This window comes from Chrysemys picta, chromosome 23 (genome assembly GCF_011386835.1).
Source record: "Chrysemys picta bellii isolate R12L10 chromosome 23, ASM1138683v2, whole genome shotgun sequence".
In the NCBI taxonomy this organism is placed as follows: domain Eukaryota; kingdom Metazoa; phylum Chordata; order Testudines; family Emydidae; genus Chrysemys; species Chrysemys picta.
In genome coordinates, this window is record NC_088813.1 from 13,740,420 (window position 1) to 13,757,173 (window position 16,754).

General features: G+C 51.3%; 1 protein-coding gene across 2 annotated transcripts in view; it reads left to right on the forward strand.

The window, feature by feature from the left end:
- The first annotated feature begins 541 nt into the window (after nucleotides 1-541).
- Nucleotides 542-16,754, forward strand: part of LCK (LCK proto-oncogene, Src family tyrosine kinase) — a 31,723-nt gene continuing 15,510 nt past the window's right edge. Inside the window, exons 1-6 of one of the 2 annotated variants that reach the window (XM_005302197.4) lie at nucleotides 542-1,031; nucleotides 13,510-13,616; nucleotides 14,014-14,095; nucleotides 15,232-15,322; nucleotides 15,824-15,922; nucleotides 16,207-16,310. In XM_005302197.4, the coding sequence (XP_005302254.1) occupies nucleotides 13,515-13,616; nucleotides 14,014-14,095; nucleotides 15,232-15,322; nucleotides 15,824-15,922; nucleotides 16,207-16,310 (478 nt within the window). In that variant the 5' untranslated portion in view covers nucleotides 542-1,031; nucleotides 13,510-13,514. Of the gene's footprint in view, nucleotides 1,032-11,342; nucleotides 11,553-13,509; nucleotides 13,617-14,013; nucleotides 14,096-15,231; nucleotides 15,323-15,823; nucleotides 15,923-16,206; nucleotides 16,311-16,754 lie in introns of those variants that run through there. The other variant, XM_024107717.3, reaches the window with a different exon arrangement.

Below are 16,754 nucleotides of genomic sequence, written 5' to 3' on the forward strand. Positions count from 1 at the left end.
ACCCCAAACCCCCTCCCGTACCCCCTCCTGCACCCCCAACCCCCTGTTCCAGCCCAGAGCCCACACCCAGCATCCAAACTCTCTCCCAGAGCCTGCACCCCAATCCCCATCCTAGCCCAGAGCCTGCACCCAAACTCTGTCCCAGAGGTCATACCCCTCTCGCACCCAAACTCCCTCCCAGAGCCTGCACCCCAAACCACCTTGCGCACCCAAACTCCCTCCCAGAGCCTTAGGCAGGTGTGGGGGGTCGGAACTTGGACCTGTTCTGGGCACCACCAAAAATTATACAAACCTGCCACCCCTGAACCACCGATAGGTTGCCAGTTGCTGCACAGACTGACCATCTGCTAGTCATCCTGGTGACCAGGACCTGGTTTTCAGGGAGAGGGGCGGGAGGGGCTAAAAGGGTTTTTTTTTCTTTCTCCTCAGTTTGCCCTGCTGCGATGTGCAACATTGGAGCTCGTCACCCAATGAGAACACAAGTCAAAGTCCTCCCCCCCTCCCCTCTTCTCTCCTCCCCTCCCCCCCACATTTTCTTAACACCCTTTCCCCAGAAGACCAGTGTAGAACAGCAGCAGGGCCCTGGAACTGCTGGCCCCTCTCAGGGCTTCCCTGGGGTCCCTGGAGACACCTGTGCAAATGTCAGGCATGTGACATCCAAGCAAAGTGGGTTACGGTGCCACGCTGTACCAGCCGCTTTCATCTCTGGAGCCACTAGTCCAGGGCTGTCAGGAAACCCCTGAGTTTCTCATTAGCTCGGTTCATTTTGTGGTTATAGCAAGTGCTGAGAACAGACTTCTCAAGTTTGCTTATGATACATCAGAAGGCAGGAAATCAGGAAAAACACACACCAAGCGAGAACAAGCGCTCTTGCAATTCCCTGATGTGAAGGACTGTTTGGCTGCCCTCTGGGAGGTGAGAGCCTACCTCTGGATGAGGCAGATGGAAATGATAATGTGACGGGGAAGGGAGTTGTTGCTCTCTGGCCATGGAAATCTAAGAGCTGCTGGTGTCCACCTCACTACAAACAGGTAAGGGAAGGGCAGGGGCCGTGAGCAGCCCTGGAATGGTGTCCTGGGGTGGGAGTCAGGGATTGCCACCATGTGGGGTGGCATGAGGGGTCTGCGCTGGCTCTTTCAGAGCCCGGTTGGGGAGTAATGGTTTCTTTGGGGGAAGGATGACCCCCAAATGATACCCACTTACCTCCTTGGAGGGAATGAAGTGAGCACTGCAGTGAGTCCATCAAGGATCTATCACCATGGCATCTGGGCAATACATTTCGGGGTGGAGAGAGGAAGACTCTATCTCCTTGGCCTCTCTTATTGGTCTCTCTCGGGGCACACTGTGTTGGTTTGGGGATGTTTGGACAGACAGACCCACGTTTTAGTCTGAGTAGGTCATGGACAGGCTCCTGAGTTGCGCCCTCCAAAACAAAACTTCTCCAAAGTGCCCCGTCTCCCCACATACTAGGAATGGCTAATTCAGAGGGGTTCCCCTCAGAGAGCATACCAGGCATCTGGTGACCCCGTTGCTCCAAAAACCTTCACTTCCAGGGCAAAGCTAGAAGATATGTCCTGAGCCAGCAGCCTTGAAACCGGACTGAAAATATGCCGGAGGGTCTGTTTGCTGCTGGGTTGTTTTGTCCCTCGGAGCAGCTCTCTGAGATACCATAAGTCTCAAGAAGCAGGGAAAATCCATCTCTGCAGTAAGAGTCACTGAATTACTTCTGGATGGTATTGTTCAACTTCAGTGGCTCTGATATGAACTTCTTTGGTGCAGACGCCATGGCAGGGCTGGCTTCTTGCCTCGCGTGGCTGCAGAAAGAGCTCTGTGTCCCATTCCCCTCTAAGACGCATCCTTCAATACCTAATGAGAGCAGTATGACTCTTCGCTCTGCTAAAGCCACCCCAGGAGCCACATGGAACCAGAGAGGGGCCCAAGAGGCAAAGGGCAGGGTGCTTGGAAGCCAGGTTTTGTTCCCTCTCTGCAAGAAATGGGAAGGATCAGACATGGGTAGTTTGACTGCTCTGAGCCTAAGGCTGTTTGGACCATTGTCCTCCCTCCTTCCATCTTGCATTCCTCCCCTTGAACCAGAGCAGCTGGGATATGTGTGTGCTGGAGCTGGTCTGGTGGCCACATGAAACACAAGGGTCTCTCCTGTGGGCTGGTCAGCAGTGATTGGGCTGGGAGTTCGCTCTTGTGGTGAGTGGTGACATTGTTGGATACCGCGTGTTCTGTCTAAATTTAGCCCCGGTGGTCCCCCTTAAAACAAGACTCTATTGCATCCTGCTCCAGCCAGGCATGTGGGGTCAGTGCTGTAAACTGAGGGGCTGGCACCTGAGTGACGAACCCTGGAATATTTTCAGAGATGAGGGTTCCACTGTTCTTTTCACAATAGCTATCCCCAGCACACCCATCCACCCGCCCACACTCCTCCCAAACTGCGTGGCATAAAACCATGAGAGGAAAATATGCATGCACACACACAAACATGCTCAAACACATACACAAAGCCAGACACAGATGAACAGACACACAAACAGAAGCACCCAAACACCCAGTCAGTCAGACACAAACACAGACAGAGAGAGCCTAGACATATGCACACAGACACCAGCACACAGAGAGACAAACTGACAAACAGGTACCAACATACATAGGCAGACCGACACATTCAGTCACACAGACAACAACCCAGAGACACAGACATACACTCACTGACATAGAGAGACACACAGACACAAGCTCACACAAAAACACAGAGGCAAATAAGTGCAGACACACACACACGCAGACCAACACAAATGTTCAGTCACATAGACAAACATAATCACCAAAGAGCGACAAAAACAACTTCAGAGCCAAAATCCTCTTTGGCCTCAGATGATACCGATTTTCGGTGGAAATTGTTTTGTGGCTTGGGCATGAATACCTCCTACCTTGCCCAGGATACTTGTAGGAAGAAAAAAACACAACCCTGGCATCTTTTGCCTTTTGCTAATGCATCATATTTGAAATGTTTGATGTTATCTCCAGGCAATGGTATTTGGGACAGTTTGAGGTTTTTCTTCCACGAGGGTGGAAATTTCTTTTTAATTTATTTGTTTCCTTCTTGTTAATGGGAGATGCACGACACTAAACTTCCCTGTCACGTCAGCAGGCCATAGGATGCCATTTAAAATACAACGAGGCAGCACCTCATACAGTTCGCCTTACCCCTCTTTGGAAGTGGTCTTGCCGAAAGCAATCAGGCTTTTTTAGGAAGCAAAGGCCTGAAAGCATTTTTCCTTGGGCTGGTCTACACTACAACCACTGCATCGGCGCAGCTGCATTGGAGCGCTTTGATGAGCGGCTCTAAGCCGACGGGAGAGAGAGCTTCTCCTGTTTGCTTAGTTACTCCATCTCCCGACATAGCGCTGCCTACACAGGGGTTACGATCTGTAACTTGGTCACTCAAGGGTCTGGATTTTTCACACCCGTGAGAGGGTTTATCTCCAGTGTTAAATAGGTGATAATGAAAAAGAAACAAACCCCCAGAGAAAAAAGAACAGGAGTACTTGTGGCACCTTAGAGACTAACACATTTATAAACTTTCCATTGAAGTGTATGAGCTTCTCGTGTTAGTATGTCGCATAGTTTGTTATGGCTGCGAATACGTGCACCTTGAACTGCTGGACACGGTCCCAGAATATGAGAAAGCTTATGCTCAAATAAATTTGTTACTCTCTAAGGTGCCACAAGTACTCCTGTTCTTTTTGCGGATACAGACTAGCACGGCTGCTACTCTGAAACCCCAGAGAGTTTTAAACATCTGTGGAGTCAGGCGCTGCGTAGACTGGAGCTTTATCTAGAGCAGGGCTTCTCAACCTTTTTCTTTCTGAGCGCCCCCCTCCCCCCAAACATGGCCCACCTGTACCACAACAGCTGTTTTTCTGCATAACCAGTAGATTAAAAGCCAGGGCCAGCGGTAGGGGATAGCAAGCAGGGCAATTGCCGGGGGCCCCACACCACAGGGGCCCCGTGAAGCTGAGTTGCTCGGGCTTTGGCCTCATCCCGGGGAGGAGGGGCTCGGGCTTCCGCTTTCTGCCTGGGGCCCCAGTGAGTCTAACACGGGCCCCGCTCTCTGGTTTATTTTGGCAGACCTCCTGAAACCTGCTCGCGGTCTCCCAGGGGGCCCCGGACCCCTGGTTGAGAACCACTGATCTCGAGCTCGAGACGGATTGTTCCCTCTAGCTCCCCCCCCCATCCAAACCCAGAACTCCCTCAGACCTGTGCTGCCTCTGACAGAAGTCAGGGCAGTCACCCTAGACTGTGACCTACATTCAGCCTGGGTTGAGATAAGCATTTGTAGTTCCTGTGGGGTCATGCCAGCGGGGCAGAGCCATGTTACAACGGCTGATGCAAGCTAGTCCTCCAGTGCTGGCCCACAGTTACCTAGAAATGCCTCCATGGCGTTCCGTTTTCACCTCTTTGGTATTTGTGAGATCACACCGGGGAGTTCTCCAGCCATTGCTGGAGACTTGCAGGGTAGACAAGACCTGAAATTCTAATATTACAATCCCCCGAGCCAAATAAAAACTATTTGGAAAGGGAGAGTGAGGAAGCTTTCAGGCCTTTCGCTCTGAAGCAAAGAAAGGGAACAACGATCCCCAATATTTTTCCACTTTCTAGGTCTCCATTAAGAACCATCCCTTCTAAGTGCTGTTAGCATCTCTGAAACTTCCAAGCCAAGCGACAAAGATTTTGCCAGCCCATCTTTGCTCTAACTGCTCTCCACCTCATTTGGACAGGAGCATCCGCTTAGTTTCTGATAACACAGGTTTCTGTTTTAACCATACCTAGTTAATGTACCGCTCAGCAGCCAACAAGATCAAATGTAATGTTTAAAATCGATACAATAGGGACCATTGACAACACACTTCTCTGTTCATGAACAAGGGTGTGTGGGCACATACGTTCACATAACTTCACAAAGATCTACACGCACACACACATCCTGCAATAAGAGCCACGTGGGCGACCTCTGTGCCTCCTACGAGCCCCTTGACTTCCATGGGGCTCTGCACAGGTACAAGGTTTCTGGTGTATGAACGCCGTTGCAGGATCAGGACTGTGGACACAATCTCTCTCACACACACACACACACACACACACACACACACACACACACACACATTCAGTCACCCAGATGTATAGGTCACATCCTCACAACAAAACCTACATTGCGGATGTGTTAAGGATACAACAGAAAGCAACGAACCCCTGGAAATTCACAGTTAGCTGAGCAATGCATTCTGTGCTTCGCAACACAAGGACACACATGGGGCCCACTCCAATACCCGCGGAAGGCACTGAGAAATCTCCCATTGACTCCAACACAGCAGGACCCAGCCCAGGGTGATGGTTCACAGGCCAGAATCGATAAAGTAAGAAGATGGGCTAACACAGGCCCTCGGTGTGGGCACTAAATGGACTCTGTGCTGATTCATTCTAATGCTGCACAGGGATATAGTCTAACGATTCAGAAGCATTTGCAGAAGTACCTGCGGAGACCTCACTCTCATGATCACGAGCAGTACTGGAGTGACTCAGTGAGAGCCACCGTTTCACTGATGCTTCCCAGCCCTCCGATGTGTCCTCATTCAATTGCCTTAATCGGCTACTTGCCTTTATGGGAAGAAAATCGAAGGGAAAAGGAGTTCAGGGGAGCTGGCCGGTTCTCAAGGAGATAATATTAAACACACAACTGCAAACTATCCCGCTGCAAAGGAAAGAGCGCAAGAATAGTAAGAGGCCAATATGGCTCCATCGGGAGCTCTCTAATGACCTGAAAATCAAAAAGGAATCCTACAAAAATTGGAAACACGGACAAATTGCTAAGGAGTTACAAAAGAACAGAATGAGCATACAGGGACAAAATCAGAAAGGCTAAGGCACAAAATGACTTTTACCTAGCAAGGGACATAAAAGGCAATAGGAAGAGGTTTTATAAATACATCGGGAGCAAGAGAAAGATGAAGAAAAGCATTGGCCTGCTAAACCTAGCAAAGGACATAAAAGGCAATAGGAAGAGGTTTTATAAATACATCGGGAGCAAGAGAAAGATGAAGAAAAGCATTGGCCTGCTAAACCTAGCAAAGGACATAAAAGGCAATAGGAAGAGGTTTTATAAATACATCGGGAGCAAGAGAAAGATGAAGAAAAGTGTAGGTCCTTTATTTAGCAGGGAAGGAGATCAAATAACTTGGCTGAGGTGTTAAATGCCTATTTTGCTTCAGTCTTCACTAAAAAGTGTGATGGTGACTCAACACAATTAATATTAATAACAAGGGGGCACAAGCCAAAATAGGAAACAAACAGGTTAAAGAATATTTAGGTCAGTTAGATGTATTCAAGTCGGCAGGGCCTGATGAAATTCATCCTATGGTATTTAACAAACTAGCTGAAGCAAGCTTGGAACCATTTGCCATTATCTTTGTGAACTCCTGGAGGACGGGTGAAGTCCCAGAGGACTGGAGAAGGACAAACATAGAACCTAGCTTTCAAAAGGACAACATTGAGGATCTAAAGTAGACAAAATAAACATAAGGTGGCTGCACAACTGGTTGCAAGACCATACTCAAAGAGTAGTTATCAATGGTCCATAGTCAAACTGGGAGGACATATCTAGTGGGGTCCCATATGGGTGAGTCCTAGGTCCAGTACTAGTCAATGTTTTTATTAATGATTTGGATAATGGAGTAGGGAGTATCATTATTAAATCTGCATATGACACCAAGCTCGGAGGGGTTGCAAGCACTTTGGAGGACAGGATTAGCATTCAAAACGACCTTGACAAATTGGAGAATTGGCCTGAAATCAACAAGATTAAATTCAATAGTAACAAGTTGCAAAGTACTTCACTTAGGAACAGGGCCGGCTCCAGGGTTTTTGCCGCCCCAAGCGGTGGAAATAAATAAATAAATAAAAGCCGCGATCGGCGGCAGCTCCACCGCGCCGCTTTCTTCTTCGGCGGCAATTTGGCGGCAGGTCCTTCCCTCCAAGACGGACCGAGGGACCTGCCACCAAATTGCCGCCGAAGAGCCCGACTTGCCGCCCCTTCCCCTTGGCCGCCCCAAGCACCTGCTTGCTGAGCTGGTGCCTGGAGCCGGCCCTGCTTAGGAAGGAAAAATCAGCTACAAAATGGGGAATAACAGGCTAGGCGGTAGTACTGCTGAAAAGGATCTGGGAGTTATAGTGAACCACAAACTGAATATGAATCAACAATGTGATGCGGTTGTGAAAAAGGGTAATATCATTCTGGGTGTGAATTAACGGAAGAGTTGTATGTAAGACATGGGAGGTAATTGTCCCGCTCCGCTTAGCAGTGGGGAGGTCTCATCTGGAGTACTGTGTGAAATTCACAGTGCCACACCATGAGAAAGATGGGGACAAACTGGAGAGATTCTGGAAGAGAGCAACAAAAATGACAAAAGGTTAAGAAAATCTGACTTAGAAGGAAAGGGTAAAAAAAAAGGGCATGTTTAGTCTTGAGAAAAGAAGACTGAGGGGGGATCTACTAACAGTCTTCAGATAAATTTTACAAAGAGGACTGTGACCAATTGTTCTGAAGGTAGGACAAGAAGTTATGGGCTTAATTGGCAGCAAGGGAGATTTAGGTTAGATATTAGGAAAAATTTTCTAACTATAGGGGTAGTTAAGCTCTGGAATAGGCTTCCAAGAGAGGTTGTGAAAACTCCATCATTGGAGATTTTTAAGACCAGGTTGGACAAACACCTGTCAGGGACGGTCTAGGTCAGGAATCAGCAACCTTTGGCACGTGGCCCGTCAGGGGAATCGGCTGGTGGGCCGGGCTGGTTTGTTTACCTGCAGCGTCCGCAGGTTCGGCCGATCGCAGCTCCCACTGGCTGCGGTTCGCCGTTCCAGGCCAATGGGGGCTGCGGAAAGTGGCAGCAAGCACATCCCTCAGCCCACGCCGCTTCCCACAGCCCCCATTGGCCTGGAATGGCAAACCGTGGCCACTGGGAGCTGCGATCGGCGGAACCTGCGGACGCTGCAGGTAAACAAACCGTGCCGGCCCGCCAGCGGATTTCCCTGACGGGCCGTGTGCCAAAGGTTGCCGATCCCTGGTCTAGGTCTACTAGGTCCTGCCTCAGCACATGGGGGGCTGGACTAGACGACTTCTCGAGGTCCCTTCCAGCCCGACATTTCGATGATTTTGTGATTTATACAAAAGCAGGCTTTGCTCGGTGGCAAGTTTGATCATTTCTTCCCACAAAGCAAATGTGGAGAATTTAAAAATGGACAAAACCCTTTGAAATGAACCAAAAGAGAGGAAAAAATATGAGTAATGTTTATTTCTGTCTCCGTTATTGATTTAGTAGAACTTAGCTGACAGCTTGGAAAATCTCCTGCTTTCCCATGGATTCAGGGGGGAGTTGAATGCTCTCCATCATCAGTGGGCTGATCTCCAGTGAAATCAATGGAAAGACTCCAGTTAATTTCAATAGGCCTTGGATAGGGCCCCCAGCTGACAAGACAGCAGCTTCCCAGTTTTTTATTAATTATTCTTTTCCATTCTATTTAACCCTTTATAGCTTGTTACCCTTCTCTGCAGCATAATTACACTGGAGCTGTAAAACTGGAGTTTTCATAGTCATAGAGTTTCAGGCCAGGAGGCACTAGTACACTGTCTTCTCTGTATTCTTGTATATCATGGACCTTTAAACACCGGCCAGCCACTCCGCCACCAGAATCAGACCCAAGGGGTGCCAAAGGCAGAGAACAGGAGAGACCAAGATGAACCAGTCCCCAAGGCTTCTGCCACGGCAGGAAATTGATTAAGTGAGCTATACCCAGATAATCCTGGCAAACGACTCGCGCCCCATGCTGTAGAGGAAGATGAAAAAAAACCCAAGGTCCCTGCCAATCTGACCTAGGGGGAAATTCCTTCTTGACCTTGAATATGATGATCAATTAGGCCCTGAGCATGTGAGCAAAACCCTCCAGCTAAGCGCCCGAGAGAGAGAATTCTTAGTGCCAGCTCAATCCATTTCAGCCAGTGTCCCTTCTCGTTGGGGGAGATTTTTAGGAGCACAAAAGACAAGTAGGCATCTGGGTCCTATTGAAAGTTGCTGAGCGTTGGGTGCTTAACTGCTGTTTGTGTCTTTGAAAAGCCACCTCTTTGTGCCTGCCTGCTGCCTGCTTAAACAGACATTCGCACAGGGCTGCACCAGGGAGGGGGAAAGAACAATTACAAATGAGCTAGGTGCACCAGCTGCACCACTTTGTTTTAGAACAGATGCACTCGCTGATAACAGATCAAGCTTAACATTTTCAAAAGCAGCCTCTGATTGTGAGTACCCCAGCCGGAGACACCTGGGTCTTGGGGTTGAGTACACATAGCTCCCATTGACGTCATTCCAGTTGTGGGTGCTGAATATCTGGCCCCAGGTGTCTCCAGTTGGGTTCCCAAGAAAGGAAGCTTCCAACGTAAGTGGCCACTTTGGACAAATTGAGCCAAATACACAGGGACCCAGAGCATAGCCTGGGAAAAACCAGTTCACAGGCCAGAGCCTCAGCTGGTGTCAGTTGCAACGTGGCCAACTCTCACAATTTTATCTCGACTCGCGTGATACTTAGTGTTCTTAAAGTCCCAGGTTGGGAAATCCTGATATGGCATGAGGATCTCAGGTTTCATTGAAAACAAACAAACAAAAAAGATAAGTTTCTAGTTCTCATGTTTGCAGAAAAAATCCCTAAAGGCTCAGAAACCCAAAAGGCAAAGAGAAAAACCTCATGATTTTAAGCCCATCTCATGCTATTTAGCGGCCCGATTCATGATTTTGTAACGCTCACGGTTCACAATATTGAAATTGGCTGTCTGTGGCGCTACTCCAGCTCCATCTGCTCCAGCCTGAAATACTTTGCCAACTTAAATAATGCCAACGTGAAGTTAAAGGGAAACTCTCAATGTCAAAAGCCACATTTCAGTCTAAACGTTCCTCCGTGCCCCTGCCCCCCCGCTGCTATTACAAGTGAAGTCTAAGATTAGCAGAGATGAAATATGCCAGAGAGAAAATAATTCTTTGGGTCTGATTTTTCATCCCGGTTGATGCAGCTAGAAGGAACTATGCTGGTGTGAAGCCAGTTTGACTGAGTGGAGAATCAAGCTTCTGGCTTGTTCCCTTTGTGCGTTTCACACCATACCAAAGGGCAGGGGGGCTCAGGGGCTGGTGTATTACCTGCTACTGCTGTGAACTCATTCTTACACACTAGGGCTGTGTCTACACTGCCACTTTCAGCGCTAAAACTTTTGTCGTTCAGGGGGTGTGAAAAAACACCCCCCTGAGCAACAAAAGTTTTCCGGCCCGTCTTCACTGGCAACATTAAAGCACTGCCATGAGGGCAGGGGACTGAACTCGATGACCTCTCGAGGTCCCTTCCCGTCCTAGAATCTATGAATCTATGGAAACATGGCTTGTGTAGTCACAGCACCAGCGCTGGGAGAGAGCTCTCCCACCACTCTAAAAAAAACCCACCTCGGGGAGGGGAATAGCTACCAGCGCTGGGAGGAAATCAAGGAGCCGGAGCCAGTGCTAACCGATAGGTGCTCAGAGGAGGAATGGAAAACAAATGGTGAGTTGATGAGCCAGTGAGATACAGGCTGGCTGTTCCAGGGGGCAAGAGGAGAGGGTCTCATATCGCTAGAGACAAGGTTATATGCCAGGTGCAGATGGTCACGCAAGGTGCAAGCACTGAGAGAGAAAGGCTGCTCTCGTGGTTAGGGCACTAACCTAGGACTAGGGAGAGACAGATTTGATTCCCTGCTCTGTCACAGATGCCCTGTGTGACCTCTGGCAAGTCACTTAGTCTCTCTAGGCCACAGTTTCCTATCCCCAGAGAACGTTACCAGGCCATTGCAGACATGGGAGAGCTGTGTGCCACTGGGCTCTCCCCTCGCAGCACCCATTACACGATCACCTGAAATGAACGAAGCCGACAGTTTCTATTAAAGGAGCCACCTCTCCTCTTAGCTTCCGCGGTTGTCCAGCACCTATAAATGTGAAGCCTCAGAGACAGGCAAGGCCCCTCAGCACGAATTCCAAACCACTAGGGCCCAGCGCCCGTGAGTTCTGAGCTCTCTCACCCTTCACAGATTTCAAAGGGAGCTGGTGATGCTCGGCACCGTGCGGAGCAGACCGATGGCGAGGGAGGCAGAGGAGGGAGATGCCCTAAGCCAGGCTTTTCCGTGGCTGTGGGCTGACCTTTCCAGACTGACTCACTGAGCGGCATTCCCCTCCTCCTCCTCCCCCCCATCCCCCTGATTTATGCTGTGCTCAGCGTTTGTGGGAGGGCCACGCTTTCCAGGTGACTTGTGCGGTTAACGCGAAAAGGGCGCTTTCCTCTGGCAAGGCCCGCGTTTGCCAGCCCGCCCCTGACACCCCCGCCTGCTGTTTTGCACATACCACATGTTTGTATGTACGTGCCACCCACACTCCTGGATGTGCCGTTACGGGAGCTCTTCAGGGTTCGTCGTTTCAAACGCCCAGGTTAGTCTGTTTGCTGGGGTGATTCTGCCCGTTTGGCTGATTCTTGATTACGAGGAACCAGTCGTGCGTGTTGAAAGCGTTGAGAATGGGGGGTGCTCGGCACCTCTGAAAATCACGTCTCAGGGTCTCAAGTTGGGCTCCTAAAGTTGTGGCCCTGGCTGGAAACTGGTCCCAAAGGGCAGAAGGACTTGGAGTACAGCCTGGCACCAAACAACGCCCCTGCCAGTGTCTCAGCTAGTAACTCTCGTCTGTCCTTAGCGGACGGGGAAGCTGGAAATGGGAGCAAATGAAGCAGCGGGGTCGCCCCAGCAGAGGAAATGTGAAGCACACACCGGGCCTGTGTATTGTCTGTGCTCTGCATGGACGCCGATGAGAGTAGCACACGAGGATCATGGCCCTGAGAGAGGGGATGAAGATGCAAATTCCCAAGATTGGGCACTCTAGCTGGTTCTGCTGGCTGGGGCAGCTTGTCTTGTCCTGTCTTCCCAGGTCTTGTTCCTGGCGTCAGGGAGCTCTCTGGGCAATGGGCTTGTCAAGGGCTGAATGGCTGGAGTTCATAAACTGCTCTCTGCATCGGGGCTGATCCTTTGAATGGCAGACAGTTACCTGGGGCTAATCTGCAGCTGCGCTTGGAGCTGTGATTTCTGAGCGATCTCCGGGGCTATGCAGGGTTAAGAGAGGTCAGCACCTGGAGGGGGACCGAAGATGACCCTGTGCTTTAGGAGGTGGAGTCTGTTCACCTTTGAGCCAGTGTCTTTGTGTGGTGTTAAGGGCCCTGTCGTGCTGTATTTAGGCATAACACCAAGGACCTGCTTGCTTATGGTCATTAAAGACTCAATCGTGTTGTTTGCACGATCAGGGGCGTTTCTTCCAATGTCCTGGCCAGATTCCAACGTGGATAATTATGTTCGGCCTCCCTCAATTCCCTTCGCAGTCCCAGCTCCATCGCTTCCTGTCCTAAACTCTTGTGCAACGTTGCTGTGGTCTGATAAATGGCGGCTGCGTTCCATCCCAGAGCTGGCTGCGTTTCTGCAGTGGCAGGCAAAGCAGTGAATACACAGTTAATATCACAAGCTGTGAAGTCTGTAAAGCACTATGCCTGGCTTGGGATGGTAAATGCAGTTGAAATGTAACAGGATATTATCACTGATTAACTTCCCTCCACTCCTCTGACAGATGGAGCCAATTACTGTGTGTGTGAGAGTAGGGGGCACCCATGTCCCCCTCTGTGCTCGATGCACAGAGTCTGTGAAGCCACCTGCTATAGCGGTTGTCTCTTTAGCTCACGCTGTAAAGACTCACGCTTTTAGCTTTGGAGGTCCTGGGTTTATTTCCCCAACCACGATGGCAGCTGTCACTCGTGTACAGACTCTCCCAGCCCTTTACGCATCCTGCCGGAGGGCTGGTCGCAGTCATGCTCTGGAGCGCGTGAGAGACTGCTCCTCCGGGGGACACGTATTGTGGTGTCGAAGTGGCGTGTGCCTTCAAGGGCTGAACTTCCCAGAAAGAGAGGCTGGGTGGGGCACTGGGAAGCTCTTCTTGATATGCACAGGAGAGCTCTTGCAAGAACCTTAAGCGCTGAGTGACAACTGAAGACCACACATCAACCTAGAAAGGGAGGGGAGGCCCAGAGGCATATTTCCTCCTTAAATGCCCCCTGGGTGGGGATGGCCCCATGCTATGCCTCAGCCCCACAACCGAGCCCTGTGCCTCTGGAGGAGCCAACACCTCGTTCTTCCCTGCCCTCTGGGGGGCTATTGAAGCCTCCTTTAGAACCAGGGAGGAGACTGGATTCCAGCCGGACCTGTTACTTGTGGCGAGACTGTCGCCTGCATTCCAGGGACGTGCCCGTTTGCATTTGGTTTGCGCTGGGATGTTCAGGTCCCTCTGGGTGAGGAATGAAGACCCGGACCCTCCCTTTTCACAGCCTCTGGCTCTCGTCCCCCTCTTCCTGCAGGGACCATGGGCTGTTGCTGCAGTTCTGACTATGACGAAGACTGGATCGAGAACATTGACATCTGTGAGCGCTGCAATTACCCCATAGACCCGGCTAGTAAACCCCAGGTGAGGCGGATGGGGGAGAGCTCGCCTCTCATCACAGCATCGGGGTGCGGGAGGGCTTTTCATAGGGATGGTGCCCTTTTGGACTGACACGGGTGGAGGAAATGGCCATACTTGAGGCTAAGACTTGCAGCAGCTCTGCAGTGCCGAGCGTTTGGGATCCAATATGCAAGGGTCTCGTGTAGCTAAGGAAAAGCCTGTGAACCCAAAGCACAGAGAAACTCCTCACTCAGGCAGATGGAAGGGGAAGCCCTTGGTAACGCCCTGCTGGGGAGGAAGTGAATCTGAGAGGACGGTGTGAGGGGGAGACTGGAAGAAGCTGGGTGCGGGGGTGGGAGTTCCTTCTAAAAGAGAAAATCAGAGAAATCCCCTTCACTCTGGTCTCTTTTCTTCCCTCCAGAGGCTGATACACAATGGCTCCGAGGTGCGTGATCCTTTGGTGTCCTATGAAATTCCTTCGCCGCCCTGCTCTCCTATGCAAGGTTGGTACCCGCAGACCAGAGCGCTAGGGGAAAAGGGGTCTCCGGGGCTGGGGAAGCAGCCCAGGCTCTGAGTCACCAGCAAATTCTGTGCAAATGAGTCAGTCCCAGCTAGTGGAACGATAGCACATTGGTGGGAAAGGAAAAGGGCATGTTAGTGACGTGACTCCCAAAGGTGAAGTGTTTCCAATAACTCACCTGTGGCCATTCATAGAGACACCTTGGGCCGGAACCTCTCTAGCCCTGCACCTTGTGCCATCGCTCACCTCCGTGCAAAAGGAGGGTAGAATTTTTACTCCCACTTTGCACGAGTGTAATAGACAATGTAAGGCATAGCGCAGGGGAGAGTCGAGCCCGTCATCTTCCTCTTCCTCTCATTCTCTTTGCTTTTCTTCCCCTCTCAGTCCTCCCTCTAGCTTGTGTGGATCTAAACTGAGCACTGATCAATGGCCCGTGGGGCACAGAGGCCTCTCTTGAGCACACAGCCCCAGTGCAAGTTTTACCCCCTCCTGGAGCAGGTTGAAAATGTTCCAGTGGAAGCGTCCGCCGTCGGCAAACGCTGATTTGTACAAAATCAAACCCTTTCGCGGGAACGGGTCCGTTTCATCGACGTTTTTGGTGGGAAATGATCACATTCATAATAGAATAAAATGTAACAGTGAAAAGGATCAATGCCAAAATGGAACGCTTCCCTGAGGCTGAAATGAAAGATTTGTGGAATATTTTGTTTCGTGGAAAATTCTGGCCTTTTCAACTTTTCCTCCTGATTCAGGGCAGAACCCGATTTTGAATTCTCGCCATTTACCACGGGACAGAAATTCTGAATTCCCCCCAGTTCTGCCCCCAACCATGGGCTTCTTTCACTCTGACCCAGAGGGGCCACCTCTCGGGTTCCAGCTTTTACAACCATTCTGCTTTCAACTCTCTGCGGAGACTTCCAATTAGCGCTCATTGGACGCTGGGTTGAGCCCTGTCAAACTCATTTCATGTAAGCCACCATACAGCCATCAGCTGGCAATAGCTAACTGACAGGAGCTGGGGCCTGGAGGTGAAAGGCTCCGCAGGTCCACTGTCAGGCCCTTGATGCACCTCGCCTCTGTCCAGCCACCTCTAAAGAGCTCTCTTGCTTTTCTTTCCAGATAAACTAGTGGTAGCTTTGTATGACTATGAACCAACTCACGATGGCGACCTGGGGCTCCAGAAGGGGGAGACGCTCCGAATTCTGGAGGAGTAAGTCTGCTGCCTTTTCCCCACTCACATTAAGCCATGCATTGGAGAGCCACTTGGAGCATGCTCTCTCCGGCCAGCCTTGCAGGCTCATGGGCCGGTCCGTGCTGCCGGACAAGCAGCTGCCAGGGAGGGGTCCTGCTGCCGCCGATTGCCTGCAGTTTCCTGGTGGGACCCCAGAACTGGAGGCAGGCAGGGCCCTCGGTGCCTTGCACTCCTGCCTCAGGGAGGGAGAAGGGGATGTGGCTGCATTTAGCAATAAGCTACAAGTGAGAGGGAAGCACCCATTGGACACTAAGGTAAGAAGTGGGGGGAGGGACAACCCTCAAATGAGCCAGCATCACCAGGCAGTCTGCCACCTTCCCAGCCAGCTGGGAGCATCTTCCCCATGCCAGTCTGGGGCCCCACTGGCCTCTTTCAACCAAGACCTCTGTGTCCGCGGAACCGCCCCTCCCCAGCAGGACTGGGGGGCTGACGTTGCCCTTTCTTCTGGTCTCGTTTCAGGAGTGGGGAGTGGTGGAAGGCCCAGTCGCTCACCACTGGCCAGGAAGGGTACATTCCCTATAACTTCGTCGCCAGGGTGAACAGCCTGGAGCCGGAACCGTGAGTGGATGTGTCATCTGGGTTCAGTATTCTCCCCCCAGCCCAGGCCCCCCCAGAGGGAAGTCTCAGCCCTGGCCATATTTGCCCTGAGCCTGGCTGCAGGGCTAGGAAACATGGCCCCGGTCCTAGGGCGGGAGGGGACTGGGCTACGTGAGCCCCAATGGATCCCTGATTCCTGTCCTCCTAGGATGCATCTCTGGTTGGGGCTCTGCTGGCGTGGGGGTGGGCAGTGGGGTAGGGGAGCACGAGACTGCGTGGCACTAACTCTGTCTTGGTCCATGCAGCTGGTTCTTCAAAAACCTCAGCAGGAAGGATGCTGAGCGCCAGCTCCTGGCCTCCGGGAACACGCATGGCTCTTTCCTGATCCGGGAGAGTGAATCCACCAAAGGTAACCTGCGGCCAGTGAGCGGAGGGCCAGGGGGGGTGCCCGTGTCTGGCACCTCTGAGCCTGCCTCCTGCCTGGTGCTCTGAATGCACAGTGTTAACGCCGCCTGCTACACTATGGGCAATCCAATCCTTTAGTAGCCTGATTGTACCACTAGGGCTACCGTCAGCGTGAGCTTCCCCATAGCAGTGCCCTGACTGGGGCCTCTGGCAGTGGGTTTCCTCCCAGCAAACCAGCAACTGTACCACACTTCTTCCTATATGGGTGTGTGTGCGTGTTTGCACAACTGGGCTGTGTATGGGGATGCTCCCCTCCTCCTGGCGTTCAGCTGCTCAGGTTATAAAGCAGAGGGGCAGGTACTTGCCATTCTGCACTGTCTTACCCTGGCTCTGGGGATGGTACAAACAGCCCAGAGCGCAAGACTGTCTTGTGCCAGTTGTGGTGCTG